At 49.3% G+C, this 17,354-nt stretch overlaps 1 protein-coding gene across 2 annotated transcripts in view; it reads right to left on the bottom strand.

Moving 5' to 3' along the window:
- Nucleotides 1-15,979, bottom strand: part of grid1b (glutamate receptor, ionotropic, delta 1b) — a 112,141-nt gene extending 96,162 nt beyond the window's left edge. For both annotated transcript variants that reach the window (XM_029844280.1, XM_003961085.3), the window contains exons 1-2: nucleotides 15,572-15,979; nucleotides 6,640-6,795 (exon numbers count right to left, since the gene is read on the bottom strand). In XM_029844280.1, coding sequence (XP_029700140.1) covers nucleotides 6,640-6,795; nucleotides 15,572-15,653 — 238 coding nt within the window. In that variant the 5' untranslated portion in view covers nucleotides 15,654-15,979. The remainder of the gene's footprint in view (nucleotides 1-6,639; nucleotides 6,796-15,571) is intronic.
- Between the last annotated feature and the right edge of the window lie 1,375 nt (nucleotides 15,980-17,354).

Here is a 17,354-nt window from a genome sequence, read left to right as displayed (position 1 = left end):
CTGAAGTCGGCAGCAACGAAAACATCAGAGACTCGTTTTTATCTCAAATCTCATCTAAGTGTCACGTTTCACAAAGCCAGAATCAACCCAAACGCCTTCAGCTCTTTTTACATGTCAGAGGACCTTTGATGGTCCAAATCTGCAGTTTCATCCTCCGTCGATGCCTTTTTCCCCCTTCAAACACCATTAGCAGTCCGCAGAGAACATTTCTGTTTTTAACCATCGATAAAAAGTCCCCTTGTTATTTTTTTGAATCGGAGTTACTTCTTATAGCTACTGCAGTCCCGGTTCTCCCGGTTCTGACTCGACTGAGATGTTTGAGTGGATCGATTCGTTACAGCGCTGGGATTCGCTGATGCTATCATCTGTTTCTGGATTCAACCTCCATCCAGGCGAAGGCTTAAAAGGTCATCGGGCCTTTGCAGCCGCTGCTCCCAGAAAATCGGAGGGAATTTCGTGTTCCGAGGACGCTTTGGGGATAAACGGTGTTCTTTGACACGACTGATCGAACAAATGAACTCTTTTTCTGTGGAGTTTCCAACCGCTTTTAAATGAGCGAATCCACATCCCGGATTTGTGGGTCAGGTGAACCGTTCGGGTGCAACCGTCCTTCATCCCTCTCTCTTGTGGCTGACAGTGGGCGTCCAGGTCCAACTTGATGAAGAGGAGCGTATTTACCGCCGACCCGTGAAAGTGAGCGGCCACCCGACTGCCCTGCTACCTGCCCATCGAGCTAAAAAAAGGTCCCACCATTGGAACAAGAACGGCCCACTCAGCTCATTATTTTTTAACAGCCTCAATTTTCACTTCATTACCGCCGGCTCCACCAGCGGCACCGACGCTCCCCCCACTCGTTGAGAAGCCACTCTGCGCTTACAGATATTATTAGATGGGTGATTGACGTCTGCAGTGGGATGACTGTGGTTCAGATCCGCAGATTGAAGCTGCGGGTTGGTAATTGCGACGAGAAATCCGCCGTTTGTGATGTGGGAGCTTAGCAAGAATCGTACCCCCGTAATGACGCCGTGTGTAGCTGCAGTGGGTCTACGCCTGGCGGCCTCTCAGCTCCGGACAGACTACCTATGTGGGACTTCCTGGGCAGCAGCGAGACCTACGCTCGTGTCCCCAATCAGAAATGACAAGCAGATGGCCGATGGTTGATCTATCGCAGCGCTGAAGCTCTTCCTGCTGTCACAGCGGCTCCAGTCAGCCGCAGTGAAGAGGAAATATGGGCCCATCGCAGGTTCTGCAGCCTCGCAGCAGCTTAGTGCAAACACAGAGACCCGGTGCAGTTCAGGATGGGCCGTCGCAGCTGTTGGTATCGACATATATATGTCGTTAGGGGGCCCAACCGAAACCAAGAGGCTAAGAGACGACATCAGCAAGACCAAACCTTAGTAACATCACTGCTCAGCTTCCATCAGCGGTTCTCAAACTGCAGCCACAGAAGGTGGAAGCATTTTCATCTTCACGTTGGGGAGGTTTTCGTGTTGGGGGAACCTCTCCTCCACCTTCGGTGGCTGGAGTCTGAGGTCCTCGTCCTCACCTGAATGTCTCACCAGGTTCTACCCACAGCAGAAGCGCTAAAATCTCTAATCTAATCTAATCTCTTCTTACTGAAAAGGCCTCTGGCACCACATAGTGGTCACAGCCTCCAAACTGGGAGGGAAGAAAAGCTGGATTCTGTGGCAACATCTTATAAGATAATTGTCGCTCTCTATTAAATGTTAAAGTGGGGGAGAAGATGGGGGGCAGAGTGAGAGACATCAAGGGAGGGAGACAAAGGCAGATGGAAAGTCAGAGTTGAAGTGAGAGAGACGGGAAGAAAAGGGGAGGAGGGAGGGAGAGAACAGCGGCGTCTCCGTGGTACCGTCTCTCCTTTTGTAGTTTGATGATTCCATGCAGATTAACAACAACGTCTCAATCACAGAGAAACAGGTGGCCCTTTGAATTGTCAATAAATTCAATCTTATTATGATCATTACATGAATAAAGTGATGGAAAAGCAGCTTGCAGGGATGAGGTCCCCAGGGAGCAAAGAGCAGAGAATACTAATGAAGCCCATCCCCTGACAAAATCAAGAGCCGAAATTGCTTCGAAATTTCTTTCCACAGCCGTGTCATCAGCTCTCCTGACGCTGAGTGTCATCTATTACAGAACAAGTACCTCACCTACAGGTTCTCGGGCCACTTTCCACCCTTTGCTGAGGTACGCGATGCGTCCTGGACCCGGAAGGTTCAACAAAAATTCGCTTGACGACCACTAACATCGATCGACTTGCTAATATCCGTTATGGTGAATGTTTTAGAGCATCGGAGAAGACGGACAGGAGGAGGACTGGATGGGGTTTTGTTTACTAGTTTGAAACCACCTCTGGGGCAACCAGCAGTGATGGGGCAGCCAGCAGGGGGCGCCTCAGATGTGGCGAGGGGCTCTGGCGTCATCCATCTTGATAAAGTGGAGACGCAGCCACCACTTGAAAACCTCTCTGATGTTTCCTGCGTGACGGAGCGGACTTGTCCGTTTTGTTGCGCGTCCGCTGGTAACCGTTTGATTTAGTGACATTTCCAGAGTCTTAACGGGATTCCCCTGACATTTAAATGCTTCGACAGCACAGAGACGGCGTTGCTCTAGATTGGTTTAAATCCACGAGGGCCAAGTTTAAGAAGAACCTACGGTAACTGAAGTGATCATACTGGGATCAGAGAGAGAGAAAGAGAGAGTGTGTGTGTGTGTGTGTGTGTGTGTGTGTGTGTGTGTGTGTGTTGGGAGGGGGATATCTCGGCCCCGAGCCTCTTCTGTGTCCTTGAGAATATCTTTTATCCCTCCTTATCATGCTCTCCCTCCTCCATCCTTCAGGGTTGGCGTTTGAATGCCTCCTTAATCCCCCAGAGACGTCGAGATGGTCACGTGTGTCTCCGGCTCAACATATTCAAACTGTGTAAACATGTTTATTTTCCTTATTAACACATCACGGTCAGGAGGTGCGCGTGGATGCCACGGAGGCTCCCAAGTGGTGTTTGGATTCAGGTGTCTATGGAAATTTTGGGGGGAAATACTGCACAGCTTTGACTGGGGTCAAAGGTCACCGTAGTCACATGCCTGGAAACCTTGATTGAACTTCTCTTAAAGCATAAACCAAAAAAGAATGTTTTTGAATAAAAAGGCACCAAAGAAGCTGCTTCGGGAGCTCTTCAGGGGTTCATTCTCTTGCTCAAGGGCACTTGGGTAGGTAATACTCAGAGTACCAGTGGATTATTTGTGTTTAATCACGATGAGGTCAGCTTTCTCTGTTGACATCACTCGGTTTGGCCCCGCCCTCGCCACGCTCCACCAGCTACAGCGTTAGCAAGCACGTGCACCAGCGGCGCGGGAACGTTATATCGTAGCTTTAATAAATAAAACATTTCATTTCATCAGCCCAGAAGGTTTTCCAAGTTGAAGAGGAAGTGAGCAGTTGAAATCGCTGCGAGTCGGACACCGCTCGACGGAACCGTGCGTGACATCCGACGACGTCACGGCGGCTCCAGCTGATGCGGTTAAACCGGATCTGAGCTGGTGGAGGAGCAGCTTTCCATCTCAGCTTCTTTGTGGAGCGCTCCAGGCGTGTAATCCGAGCTCATTTCTCTGACAGATGCTTTCACTGATTTTAATTCTTCCATTGGAGGATCATGCATCGCATATCTGCCTGCGTGGATGAAGAGCCGCTATCTGTGTAAACAGACGCCGTGGCGACAAAAGAGGCACGCGTGAAAAGATTGGGAACCCCGGAGAGAAGTCGACAGCCACACAGAGACCGCTCATCTGACTGTTCATGATCAGCAGTTCTTCCACTGGTGGGTGTTCCAGAGTTCATTCCATACAAAACTGCACAAGTGCCAACAGACGCAACAAAGTGCCTCCGGGGGCAGAAGAAGAAGAACAAGCATGTTCGCTACGTTACTCCTCCAGTGTGCAAATGTCAAAGCGCCCTTTAAAGCGCTCTGACGTAAACTGCAGCGAACAAAACGCGACACTGGCCCCCTCCGTGCTGACAAAGTGCCCTTTAAACGGCTGCACTGTCCCGCGCATGAAAGACATGGTAATGTGTCAGCAGATGATAGTGTCCCTTAGAATGCTCTGACTGTGGACAGAAGATGTTAAAATGTCCCTCAGAATGCTCTGACTGTGGACAGAAGATGTTAAAATGTCCCTCAGAATGCTCTGACTGTGGACAGAAGATGTTAAAGTGTCCCTCAGAATGCTCTGACTGTGGACAGAAGATGTTAAAGTGTCCCTCAGAATGCTCTGACTGTGGACAGAAGATGTTAAAATGTCCCTCAGAATGCTCAAACTGTGGACAGAAGATGTTAAAATGTCCATCAGAATGCTCAAACTGTGGACAGAAGATGTTAAAGTGTCCCTCAGAATGCTCAAACTGTGGACAGAAGATGTTAAAGTGTCCCTCAGGATGCTCAAACTGTAGACAGAAGATGTTAAAGTGTCCCTCAGAATGCTCTGACTGTGGACAGAAGATGTTAAAGTGTCCTTCAGAATGCTCAAACTGTGGACAGAAGATGTTAAAATGTCCCTCAGAATGCTCAAACTGTGGACAGAAGATGTTAAAGTGTCCCTCAGAATACTCTGACTGTGGACAGAAGATGTTAAAATGTCCCTCAGAATGCTCTGACTGTGGACAGAAGATGTTAAAGTGTCCCTCAGAATGCTCAAACTGTAGACAGAAGATGTTAAAGTGTCCCTCAGAATGCTCTGACTGTGGACAGAAGATGTTAAAGTGTCCCTCAGAATGCTCTGACTTTGGACAGAAGATGTTAAAATGTCCCTCAGAATGCTCAAACTGTGGACAGAAGATGTAAAAATGTCCCTCAGAATGCTCAGACTGTGGACAGAAGATGTTAAAGTGTCCCTCAGAATGCTCTGACTGTGGACAGAAGATGTTAAAGTGTCCCTCAGAATGCTCTGACTTTGGACAGAAGATGTTAAAATGTCCCTCAGAATGCTCAAACTGTGGACAGAAGATGTTAAAATGTCCGTCAGAATGCTCAAACTGTGGACAGAAGATGTTAAAGTGTCCCTCAGAATGCTCTGACTGTGGACAGAAGATGTTAAAATGTCCCTCAGAATGCTCAAACTGTGGACAGAAGATGTTAAAGTGTCCCTCAGAATGCTGACTGTGGACAGCAGATGACAAAGTGTCCTCACAGGGTACCACCAACCATGAATGGACAAAAGCCGCTGAAATGCCCGTTTAGAGTGGTTCCAAAATGTCCTCCAGGGAACTCGGGAAGGCGACAAATAATGAGCCGCCTCGATGTTCCCCTCTCTCCGTGCCCGCTTTTTCATCACACCAGATGTTCCAAATGTTAACAGCCTCTGATTGGTCAAGGGCATCGGACCCAGAAGCCACGATGGAGAAGGAAAGTGGAGGCTGATGGGGACGCATGCTTTAGGACAATATTTGGTTTGTGAAGATGCTTATTTAGATCTATCAAAATTAAAATAGAAAAAGAGAAATGGAAAAACTCTTTGACCATGACAACCAACCACACAGACACACACACTCACACACACACACACTCCTTGGGGCAGGGTGTGAATCCTACTCTCATTACCCATAATCCACTACAGCCAAGGCTGTCATCCAAGTCTCTGAGGACTAAGGATCATGGGGGCTCAAAGAAAAAAGGTCAAGGCAAGATAGAAACCACACACTCTCTCCCTCTCTCTCTCTCTCTCACACACACACATACAAACACACACACACACACACACATATTCTGTTTGATTGTGTTCTACTAAGACTTGAAGAAACTTTGACATAAATACTGATGCTGTTTACTGAAAAATCAGAGAATTCAGGCACCGTTTGACGCAGTTCTGAGGGAGATCTACCAGAAAATGACTGTTTTCTGGTAGATCCTTTGGTTCTGCTGGAGATGTGTGTCATCAGATTTGCACACTGTGAATCTGTAAAACAGGTGTGTGTGTGTGTGAGGGTGTGTGTGTGTGAGGGTGTGTGTGAAAAAGAGAGAGTGGCTGTGAATGCTAAGGTGAGGGAATAAGTTAAGAAGTGAGTGACAATGAACATGTGTGCATGTGTATGTAGTTTTGTATGTGTGTGTGTGTGTGTGTGTGTGTGTGTGTGTGTGTGTGTGTGTGTGTGTGTGCGCGCATGTTGCCTCACCGGCACCATCATCAACCCATCACTTCATCCTCATCGGTTCATTCACATCAGCATCATCTTCATGACAACAGACACTGATAGGATGTAATTATCGGCCCCGTCACCATGGTGATCTGTCATCACAATCATTAAATATCTATTATTTCCATAATCAGCCCTCATCAGCTTCATTCCCAACAATGGAGCAGGGATTTCTGGGTCACTGACGCCCCTAAAAAAACAGCACCTGCCACGCGGCTCAGTGCTGCCCCCTAGCTTCACCTGAGGGCATCAAACGCGCCGAAGCCGGAAGAAGGAAAGAGGGATGAAAGGGTGAAGAGGGGAAGCAGATTAGACTGAGAGCATGGTGGCAGAAAGCAAACCACAGTATTTATGAGGCCGACACCCTAATCACCAGGAAACGAGCAGCTTTCTCAACATGGACACCCTCAACCAGTCACAGAGCAGCGTCCTACCTTCCTGCACCGCCTGGAACGGGTTGTTGGGCTCGATGAGTTTGATGGAGTGTGTGATCTTCTCGCTCTGCAGGACGTCGTCGCTGAGGCTGAGGTCGGACACGGCGAGCTGGAACACCTCGTCGTCCCGCATGGCGTTCTCCTCAAAAATGGCACCTGCGTGAAAAAACAAAAGAGGAGAAATTGAGTTCGATTCCAATCTCGGCGCCACGGTTCCTCCACGTTGGGCTGAAATTCATCATCTAGGAATCCAGCAAATAGTCAACAACAATAGTTTTGGGTTGTTTTTTTTTCATTTTCCTGCACAAAATGATCTCAAATTTTAAAAAAGGTCCTTATTTTTGCACATTTGGATTGAAGCAGAACATTTGGACGGGTGGAAGCAGATTTGGACTCTCCCGGCGAGGAAAGACCAGAGAGACTGATTAATGGAACGTTCCAGGTTCACAATTTACAAAGTTTGCCTTTAAGTGAGGGTTGGATTTGCCAGACTGCTCATTCACCTCGCTGGGGATCCAAATAAAGACCCTGCCCGCCTCCGGCTAATCAATCAATCGCTCAGATTTGAAAATTGAGTCCATTTTCAATTAAGAGTGAAGAGAAGAGATGCGTTTTGAGGACTCAAGTCTCCACCATCACCTTCACTATTAATGAGCAGCAAGGACCCGCCGGGTTTGAAAACGGTCCAACTCAGAAAACCGACCGAATTAAAAGATCACTTGAACCAAATGAGACAGAAATAAACAGTTTTCACTCACTCAGCAGTCTGTCTGTCTGGGTGTTATTTATATTCCTGCCTCCATCTCAGCACATTCAGAACCTGCTACAATGAAGACCCACTACAATCAGGACCCGGTACATTTAGGGCCCTGTACAATCAAGACGTGCTACAATCAAGACCCAGTACATTTAGGACCTGCTACATTCAGGATCTGCTACAATCATTTAGGACATTTAGGACCTGGTACATTCAGGACCTGCTAGGATCAGGACCTGGTACATTTAGGAACTGGTACAATCAGGATCTGGTACATTTAGGACCTGCTACAATCAGGATCCAGTACATTCAGTACCTGGTAAATACAGTTCCTGCTACAATCAATACCCGGTTCATTCAGGACCTGCTACAATCAGGACCTGGTACATTCAGGACCTGGTACAATCAGGACCTGGTACATTTAGGACCTGGTACATTTAGGACCTGGTAAATACAGTTCCTGCTACAATCAGGACTTGGTTCATTCAGGACGTGCTACAATCAGGACCCGGTACATTTAGGACCTGGTACAATCAGGACCCGGTACATTTAGGACCTGGTACAATCAGGACCTGGTACATTTAGGACCTGGTAAATACAGTTCCTGCTACAATCAGGACTTGGTTAATTCAGGACGTGCTACAATCAGGACCTGGTACATTTTGGACCTGGTACATTCAGGACCTGGTACATTTTGGACCTGGTACATTCAGGACCTGCTACAGCAGTGCATGATGGGACAGCAGGTTCTCAGTAACAGATAAGAGTTCAGACTGGAACACAATTCAGTTTGGTTCCAGAAACAAAACGACGCAGCATCACTTGACATTTCAGTGGAGAAAATGTTGCTTTATTAAAACATTTGCAGCCATTAAACACATTGGTGTGAACGCTAAAGGTCAGAGTATTGAATTTCCCTCGAGCTGAAGGTGTGTAAATGCCACAGACATCCAGTAGAAGGTGCAACAATCACCCGTGTCTACTTTCACCGATGTTCCTAGAGAACACACAGGCGGACACAGAACCCACAGGTGCAAATCGATATGCTGACATGTGTGGTACATTTAGGACCTGCTACATTTAGGACCTGGTACAATCAGGACCTGGTACATTTAGGACTTGGTAGAGTCAGGACATGGTACATTTAGGACCTGCTACAGTCAGGACCTGCTACAGTCAGGACCTGCTACAATGAAGACCCACTACAATCAGGACCTGGTACATTTAGGACTTGGTACAATCAGGACCTGGTACATTTAGGACCTGCTACAGTCAGGACCTGGTACATTTAGGACCTGCTACAGTCAGGACCTGCTACAGTCAGGACCTGGTACATTTAGGACCTGGTACATTTAGAACCTGGTACATTTAGGACCTGCTACAGTCAGGACCTGGTACATTTAGGACCTGCTACAGTCAGGACCTGCTACAGTCAGGACCTGCTACGGTCAGGACCTGCTCGAGTCAGGACCTGGTACATTTAGGACCTTGTACATTTACATGCTGAGGTGTGGCATATTTCTGAACAGTCTACACCTCAGCTCCTCAATCTTCTGAAGAAGACTAAATGTAAAATAATGCGCCCACGCGTCGTCAAATCTCAACCTCATTTTCATTTCAAAGAACACATCCTCCCACTCATGGCTGCTGCTTCAGCACCGCAGAGAACCGAGACTGTTGGGGACCACGACCGCCTCCGTTCCAGCACCGCAGAGAACCGAGAGCGTGGAGGCCCACCAGAAGCCACCCCGTTAACTCGGTTTCAGCCAGAACGCGAAATCAGGGAACTCCTAGCGCCAAGTTACGACATCAGGAAGCTGAATTTCAGACCGCGGTCGGATGAAGATCAAAGCGTCTCCAGTTTACAGAAGGTCTTTAATCTGATCATGGACGAGATGAGTTCCTCATCTTTTGATGACTCATCTGCTTCCAAATGTCAAACCCGCCGATGCTGCCGAGGCCTCCAAACTGTGAAACTTTAATTTGACAGGTGAGAGATCTTCGGGCTTTTCTAATCACTTGTTGAGGGGGCAGCTGTCAATCAAACCGACTGAGAATGAGGAAGAGGTCAGACGCCATTAACTCATCTGACCAGCATCCTCCTGCGATCGGCCTCCTCCAGGAAAAATCCATCCCACGTAGAACACGTAGAACGAGGGATGATTTATCCGCTAAGCTGCCGAGCAGTAAATCTGTGTTCTTACAAACATGCAGCAGGAGAGAATTCTTCTTTGTCCTTATTTAATTTTCTGCTGACACTATAAAGAGTCTTCCTCCCCGAGAGGGAGGAAGGTGATGACCTGGAACGCTCAGCAGAATAATAATGAGTGGAAACGGACCGAGCCGCTTCACAGAAAATGTTGTTTTTTTTCCTTTAGTTATTATCGATACCATCAGGCGTCCCATTATGGCGTCAACCCCTGCGTTGGCTATGATTTCGGGCCAAAAGAGATTGCGCGGAATAGTGGCGCTTGTGATTTAGACTCATTAACATTTTACCCCAGAGCGTTCTATCTGCCCCTTTTCTGGATTTGACTGGAATCACAGAGAACAGAGGAAGAACGCGGGGCGGCGTCAAGAAAGCGGAGAACTTAATTAGTCAGGCAGATCTTCCACCGACCTCCCGCTGCTTCCGTGAGTACCGAGACGTCAATCAACAGTCGGAAGGACAAGCAGGTGTTTTCGGAATGATTCTAATTAGCTCAGTCAGACAACTCGGGATGAAACCAAGAACTTTATTGCGCACAATTATTTTCAGAATTAGCAGAGCGTCAATTAAGCAACACGGAAGCAGGTTTGGCGTCTCAATGTCTTTGTCCCTGATAAAGAAATGTCTGCCTACACATCACAGGGAAGGAATAGCAACCCCCCGAGTGGATCGAAGATATCGAGCCCACAGGAGGATGCTGAGAAGGTGGCGGGAATGAGCTCCGAATGGCAGCGGAACAGCAGAGCGGCACTAACAGCAAACACTGAGCCCAGTAGCAGCATGGAGCAATCAGGAGTGACCAGGTAAAAGGGGGCGGGATTAAGTATGTGCCCTAATCAGGAGAGAGGGTCATGTGACAGATCAGCTGATCCAGACACGCTTTGGCTTCCTGAACTAGCTGCTCAGATTTCGCATCATCTGTGATCTGGGGCCAAAAAACTAAGAACTTGAGACAGGATTAGCTTTAGCATTAGCTCATTCAAATGAATGAAACCTGTTCTGACTCTATGCTGTGAAACCCAACATGAATTGCCATTAATGAGGCTGTTATATGGATGAAAATGTGATGAAAAACAGAAACTCTGCTCCTCTGGAGGAAGCATCCATCTGTTTTCTAAGCCGGGAAGAAGTCGAGGAAGTCAGATTAAAAATGTGGGGCCCAGAAATGAAGCCAAACAAGAAGATTGATGACGTCCTTAAGCGGCGGCGGGTGCGCGGCGGCTGCAGCGGAGCCATTATCATAATTAAACATCCAAATAAGTGATGTTGCAGCTCAGTAACCTGCTGCAAAACAATGAGGGAGGAAGACCACAACAACGCCGCAGCGGCTCGCTGCACCATTATGCACTGCTTCCACGCCGCCGTGTAATATTTCAGCAGTCGTCAGCAGCCGCGTCGAGCGGCGAAGGGAACCGGAGCAAATGGGCCCGGTCAGTCAGGAAAACTAAAATCAGAACGCAGGCACAGAGATTATCGCGCTGCTGATGACGCAGGTGTTTGCTGCAGCGGGAGGGCTGAAAAAGGCTAAACTCGCGGAGGAGTCAGCCAATCAGAATCCGATCCGGTGGACACGTGACACTAACGAGAAGTTTAAACCCTTCTGAAGCTGTGCTGTTAGCGACTTGACCCGCGTTCACTGCAGGGACTAATGATCTCCTGAGCGGGTCGATTGATATTTGACACCGATGAAGACGAATCGTTTGACCATCTCAACTTAAAGATCAGACGGGTGTTAAAGCCGAAACGGTTGGGCTAATGAAGGGCTGCTCTGAACCCGAAACCCAGTCTGGGAACGCAAACCTCGAGATCTCATTGAGAACTGTCGCCTTCGCCCTCAATGAATCCATTTTAAAGCCAGACGGGATCCGTTCTACCACCCACGCCGGACCGGCTCTACCTGGATGAGAGTTTGCAGCTGTTGATTCAAACCCCGGCTCGAAACGCTCGGCGGCACGCTACATTTATTGAATCCACAACCGCCTCCTTGGTGTGTTCAGGTGCTGGCGGTACAGTAGGTGGCCCGTCTCTACCGATGCGGCGTGGGAACACGTCTGCGTTCTGCTCTAACCTGGTTACTTTATCTTATTAAGCAGCAAAGCGAGAGAAGACTGCAGCTGCTCTTCCAGCAGATTGGATTCCAACACTTCCATCCCACTGTTTCCAACGCCAACCGCTGATAACGGCAACATCAGGCGCTGTAAATCATCCCTAGTCAGCTGCCTGGCTCATGGGACGGAGTAATCTATCCTCCTCCAGGCTCCTTATGAAAAGTGACTAGTTATCCAGCTGACCAGAGGTCGTTTAGAACTGGAACAATGGCCCCTGAGGGGAGAGATAGAGCGGCGGGGCCGCGCTGGCCGATCATACGAGCTGACACGGGCGCCCCCACACGTGTACACGCGTGTTCGGGGTCATGCAGAAAGTACAGGATCGCCTCTCACATCAAGCGGACGTGGAGGGATTTAAAAAAAATACTCAACGAGAAAATACCCGTCTCCGCGTCCTGTTTGTGATGTCACCACTGGTAGACCCCGCCTCACGGCTCTACCTTCACTGTCGACGTTCGACCTTCCTCTCTTAGCGGCTTCTAACCTCGCTGACGGAAACGCAATTAAAGGCCAAAAGTCGCTCTGTTGGCCTTTCCTGGGACAGGCCGACACTTTTTTCCCTGGCAGGTCTTGAACAAACGTCGCGCCAGCTGTTTCCACAGCTCCGTGCACGTGGAAGCGAGGCGGGGGTGAGGCGAGACCAATTAGCAAAACCAGCTGCCGCTGCCGACGGGAACCCGCAGAGTCGCAAAAACCTCGACAGCGTTTAACTCAAACACCAGCAAATAGGGCGCAGGTTCAAAGCCCGCCCCGACCTGCCAGGGATCCCCTCAGGGAGCAGAGGGGAGCGGACAAGCGACCCCGGATATGTCACCTACGATAAAACGGCGGGATCAGATGAGACAGACGCTTAGACAGGGGTCAGAACACTGTCACATCTGATCTGAGTGTCGGGTCGCACTGTCGAGTCAGCCGGATTCAGACCGTTGTTGGGCGACAGCCCGACGACATGCGCGCGATCGGAAAATACTGGCTTTACGTAGCCACGACTGCAGCTAGCGGCTAGCAGCAGTGACCTCTAGAGGTGGGCGGGGCTTAGACTTGATCCACCCCCCTTGAAAGGCGCATTCATTTCCGCCAACTCTCAAGTTAAGATTTTTGTGAGAAGACGACGTCCTGAAATAAAAACAATTGTTTATTTAATGCGCATATATGACATAAATCAGTTCTCTGCGAAGCTAAACTGACATTAATCTCTGATGAATTTAGCTCGTTAACACACCAATTAGTCGGCTCCAATCTGCTCCGCTACCAAAAAAGAGGGAAAATTTTGATCCTGATGGAAACTGACAGCATCAATCATTCGTTGAGAACAGAGCATCAGAACTGTCCAACACACCTGTCTGACCGTCCAACACACCTGTCTGACTGATCCACACACCTGTCTGACTGATCCACACACCTGTCTGACTGTCCAACACACCTGTTTGACTGTCCAACACACCTGTTTGACTGATCCACACACCTGTCTGACTGTCCAACACACCTGTTTGACTGTCCAAAACACCTGTCTGACTGATCCACACACCTGTCTGACTGTCCAACACACCTGTTTGACTGTCCAAAACACCTGTCTGACTGATCCACACACCTGTCTGACTGTCCAATACACCTGTGTGACTGTCCAACACACCTGTGTGACTGACCAACACACCTGTCTGACTGATCCACACACCTGTCTGACTGTCCAATACACCTGTGTGACTGTCCAACACACCTGTGTGACTGACCAAAACACCTGTCTGACTGATCCACACACCTGTCTGACTGTCCAATACACCTGTGTGACTGTCCAACACACCTGTTTGACTGTCCAACACACCTGTTTGACTGTCCAACACGCCTGTCTGACTGATCCACACACCTGTCTGACTGTCCAATACACCTGTGTGACTGACCAAGACCCCTGTGTGACTGTCCAACACACCTGTCTGACTGACCAACACACCTGTCTGACTGACAAATCCACCTGTCTCCTCTCTAACAAATCTGAATGTTTAAAACACCAGTCTGACTGTCTAACACACCTGTTTAACTGTCCAACCCACCTGACTGTCTAACACACCTGTCTGATTCTCTAAGACATTTGACTGTCCAACACACCTGTCTGACTGTCCAACCCGCCTGTCTGCCTCTCTAACAAATCTGACTGTCCAAAACACCTGTCTTGCTGTTCAACACACCTGTCTGACTCTCTAACACACCTGTCTGACTGTAATGCACCTGTCTTTCTAACACACCTGTCTGATTGCAACTCCTCTGTCTGTTTTACTCACCTGTCTTCTATATTCAAGCATAAAGCTGCACAGGCCATTTTCCTTTTAGCATTAATACAAGTATTTATTCCTTTTTATCATGAACACTCAGACCAATCAGACAAAAGGAACAGGTGACTTTTTTCTGCCCACAAAGGACAATGGCCATGCATGGAAAAACACTGACTGTTGGCTCAGATTTAATCACTGATAGCATCACAGGTCAGCCAGGTTCTCTGTTAGAACCGCTGGATCTAATAGAGAACAAGTTTAAAAAATCGTTTTTTTCTGCTGCATTTACAGACAGTCTGGGTTTTAAAGAGGTTTTTGTTGTTTTTTACGGCCCAAACCTTTGATGAGTCAGACCTTTGCACCAAATGCTACAACAGTTAGCTACCAGGCTAAATGTGGTAGCATCCAGACTAATTCTGACAGCAAGGAAAGAATTTGGGTGACTTCAAAAGTCACGTTAGCATTTATTGGTGATGGCGGTGATGATGATGAAGATGATGAAGAAAATAATTGATTTAAGTGATTCTCTTTCTTTCCCATGATGAGGAGCCATATCAGCCGCTCTATTTTACTCCTGTGAACCTGAAAGGGCGCATCACATTGATGAAGAGGAGCTGTCGGAATGATGAAGAGTTCTTGTCAGTGGGAAGTTATGGAGGAGTACTTGAGTAAATGTACTCAGTTACTCTCCGGCTCGGGGCGTCATTGTGGCCCAGAAATGATCATCGCTGGAGGGAGACGCAGCAGATCTGTCACTGTCTCCTCTAAAGAATCATTTGATTACCAAGCCCCCCACCTCCCCCCTGCCCACACTCCTCCCCTTCCCTCTCTCTCTCCTGGCTGAACCCCGCACGGCCCCGCAGTGCTTCCGCCGGTCCGAGCCGCAGCGGTGGCGCGTCAAACCTCCGGATCGCCACCGTCTCAGCTCCGATTACCTCCTCCGACTCCGACATCTGCTACTTTTCTGCACCGAAACGGTGACGTGAGAACGGTCAGATGATGGAAGGTGGACGGGCGCGAGCGGAACTGCTCCCTGGCGGTTCCATCGGCCGAACAGTCGGCGTTTGTCCGCTATGTCATCTCCTCCCTGGGTAGAGTTGATTAACATTTCACTCACGTCCAACTGAAAGTTCAGGCTTATAGATGAAGGGACGCGAGAGAGGGGGAGGTCGGGGGGAGGGGGAGGAGGAGGAGGAGGGGGGGGGGGGGGGTTGATGGACTAAGCGAAAAGCTTCCAAACACCCACGTCGGGCTGGTTTCCGCTGCCAGCCCTCTGAGCTTCTGCTGCGTGAGAATGTGAACATGCACCGGGAGGAAGGAAAGGATGGAGGGGAGGACGGAGGGATGGCGCGGCGCAACACTTTGCGGGTACTTGTGCCAGGCTGCGCTGCGTGCGCCGGGGGTCCAAATGCAACAGCCTGCCTCCTGATCCTGGCACGGAATAATAATCAGCTGTCGGGTGATGGAGGGGGGAACTCTGGTGTTCCACACCTGCCATCACTCAACTTGAAAGGCGCTAATTTGTTCCCAACCCCACCAGCAGAACCCGTCTGCGCCGACCCCAATCACGCAGCCCCGCTCCGCGTCTTACCGATGTGGATGATGGAGTCGGCGCTCACGGTTTTGCATTGCAATATCCAGAGGGAATGAAACAACAATGCCAGCGTTTCCATCTCCAGTTGAAGCCCAACAGGCGCCTCCGCGGATCCACCTCGCTGGTTCTAATCAGGGCTCCTCCGCTGAAGCAAATCCACAAGAAGTGCGTAAAACCCGGCAGCAGCGGCGAGAATCAAACAAATCCCAAAGAATAAACTGTTGGCAGGAGTCGACAGGAGGAGGAGGAGGGCACACAAAAAAGAAAAGAAATAGAAGCTTCCCGGGGGTGTGGGTGGGGGTCCGGATACAGACCAGCCCGGTGGAGTAAAGAGGGACGCGGGGACGGATGAGACAAGACACCGGGGGATTTGTTTCAGTGATCCGTCAGCTCTGACTCTACCTCCGAGTCTGAGACATAACACACCGCAAACTGCGGAGGAGGGGAGGGGGCGCTCTCCCTCTCTCCCTCTCTCTCTCCCTCTCTCCCCCTCTCTCTCGACCCACGTGACTGCAGAGCTTCTATCTGGCGGCGCTGGAAGCCCAACCAGAGGAACGGGAGGCGAGGGCTGCAGGTACAGATGGAGGGATGGATGGCGAAGGACTCACGGGTAAGAGGCAGCTGCGGAGCCCACCCTAGTCCTGCGGGACCTTTTATGATGGGAGTGGGCGGGGGTGTTGGACAGGGCGCCGCGTCCCGCTTTAATGTAGTTGGACGCTTGTCCAGGGGCAGCGCGAGCCGTCACAGCCGCGCCGCAACGACGCCGAGGCTCGCGCAGGATCGAACTTTGTGCGGGATGATTTTAACGCATGCACCCCACCCGCGCTCGGGAGCCGCGCGTTCACCGAAGCAACTCCTTGACCCGATAGATCGCAGTCTGGCCGCGTGATGGATGGATCCGCGGATCATGCATCACGCGCGGAGTAGACTTTTATTTCTCACGTGACAGACGAGAGCTTTTGGAACGTTTCCTGGCAGGTTCCAGTCCGACACCGTGCGTAAAATGGGCAAATGTTGGCGCAGACATGAACGGGGTTAGTAGAGACGCAGCGCGTGAAGAATCCTCAGGGCACCTGGGGAAACAGGTGACTTGGTTGGGGGGGGGGGGTATTTAAACATTTATTGATATTGGTCAGGTAGGTGAATGGGTGAGTGGGACTCTGAAGCTCTGATCCACAAGGAGTTCGGTCTGTCCTAGTTGAATTCTGTGACCGGTGTGGCCGCGTGTGACGTCACTGACCTGTCTCGTGGTGTGGTTCCAGGTGAGGCCAGACTCCACGTTCCTCTACGCTTGACTTTACAATTAAAGGATATTTCTTGGGAGAATCGAGTCAGAAATGTCTTTTAATTGTTTGGCCAAGTCTAGAACGGTTCTGAGGTCCGGACCGGCAACGGCAGCTCACCAGGAACCGTCGAGAGTGTGGAAGCCTGGGAGGAACCAGCTGCGTATTCACCTGCTTAACAGACAATAAAATAAGGACAAAAAGTTCTTCAGGCGTTCACCAGTGTTTCTGATACAGGTTCAGACTTAAATACAACAAATGTGTCGTTTTTGAGAAGAAATTTCCCGTCACCCAGAATGTGATTTGTTCAATTAAATCCAACTTTTTAAACAAACACATTCAAATATTCCCGGAAAAACATGAGCAAAAAATCAGTTTTATACTGAGAATTTTTGGTTATCATATAGAAAGTAATTTTTCCATTTGGATGTTTATGATTTAATTCATGCAGACAATTCTAGTGGTTTCTCTGAATCTGATTTTGTTTGTGGCTGCTT

The sequence above is a fragment of the Takifugu rubripes genome, chromosome 1 (assembly GCF_901000725.2).
Source record: "Takifugu rubripes chromosome 1, fTakRub1.2, whole genome shotgun sequence".
Classification (NCBI taxonomy): domain Eukaryota; kingdom Metazoa; phylum Chordata; class Actinopteri; order Tetraodontiformes; family Tetraodontidae; genus Takifugu; species Takifugu rubripes.
Note: the sequence above shows the minus strand (reverse complement) of the source record. Positions and strands in the feature narration are given on the sequence as shown.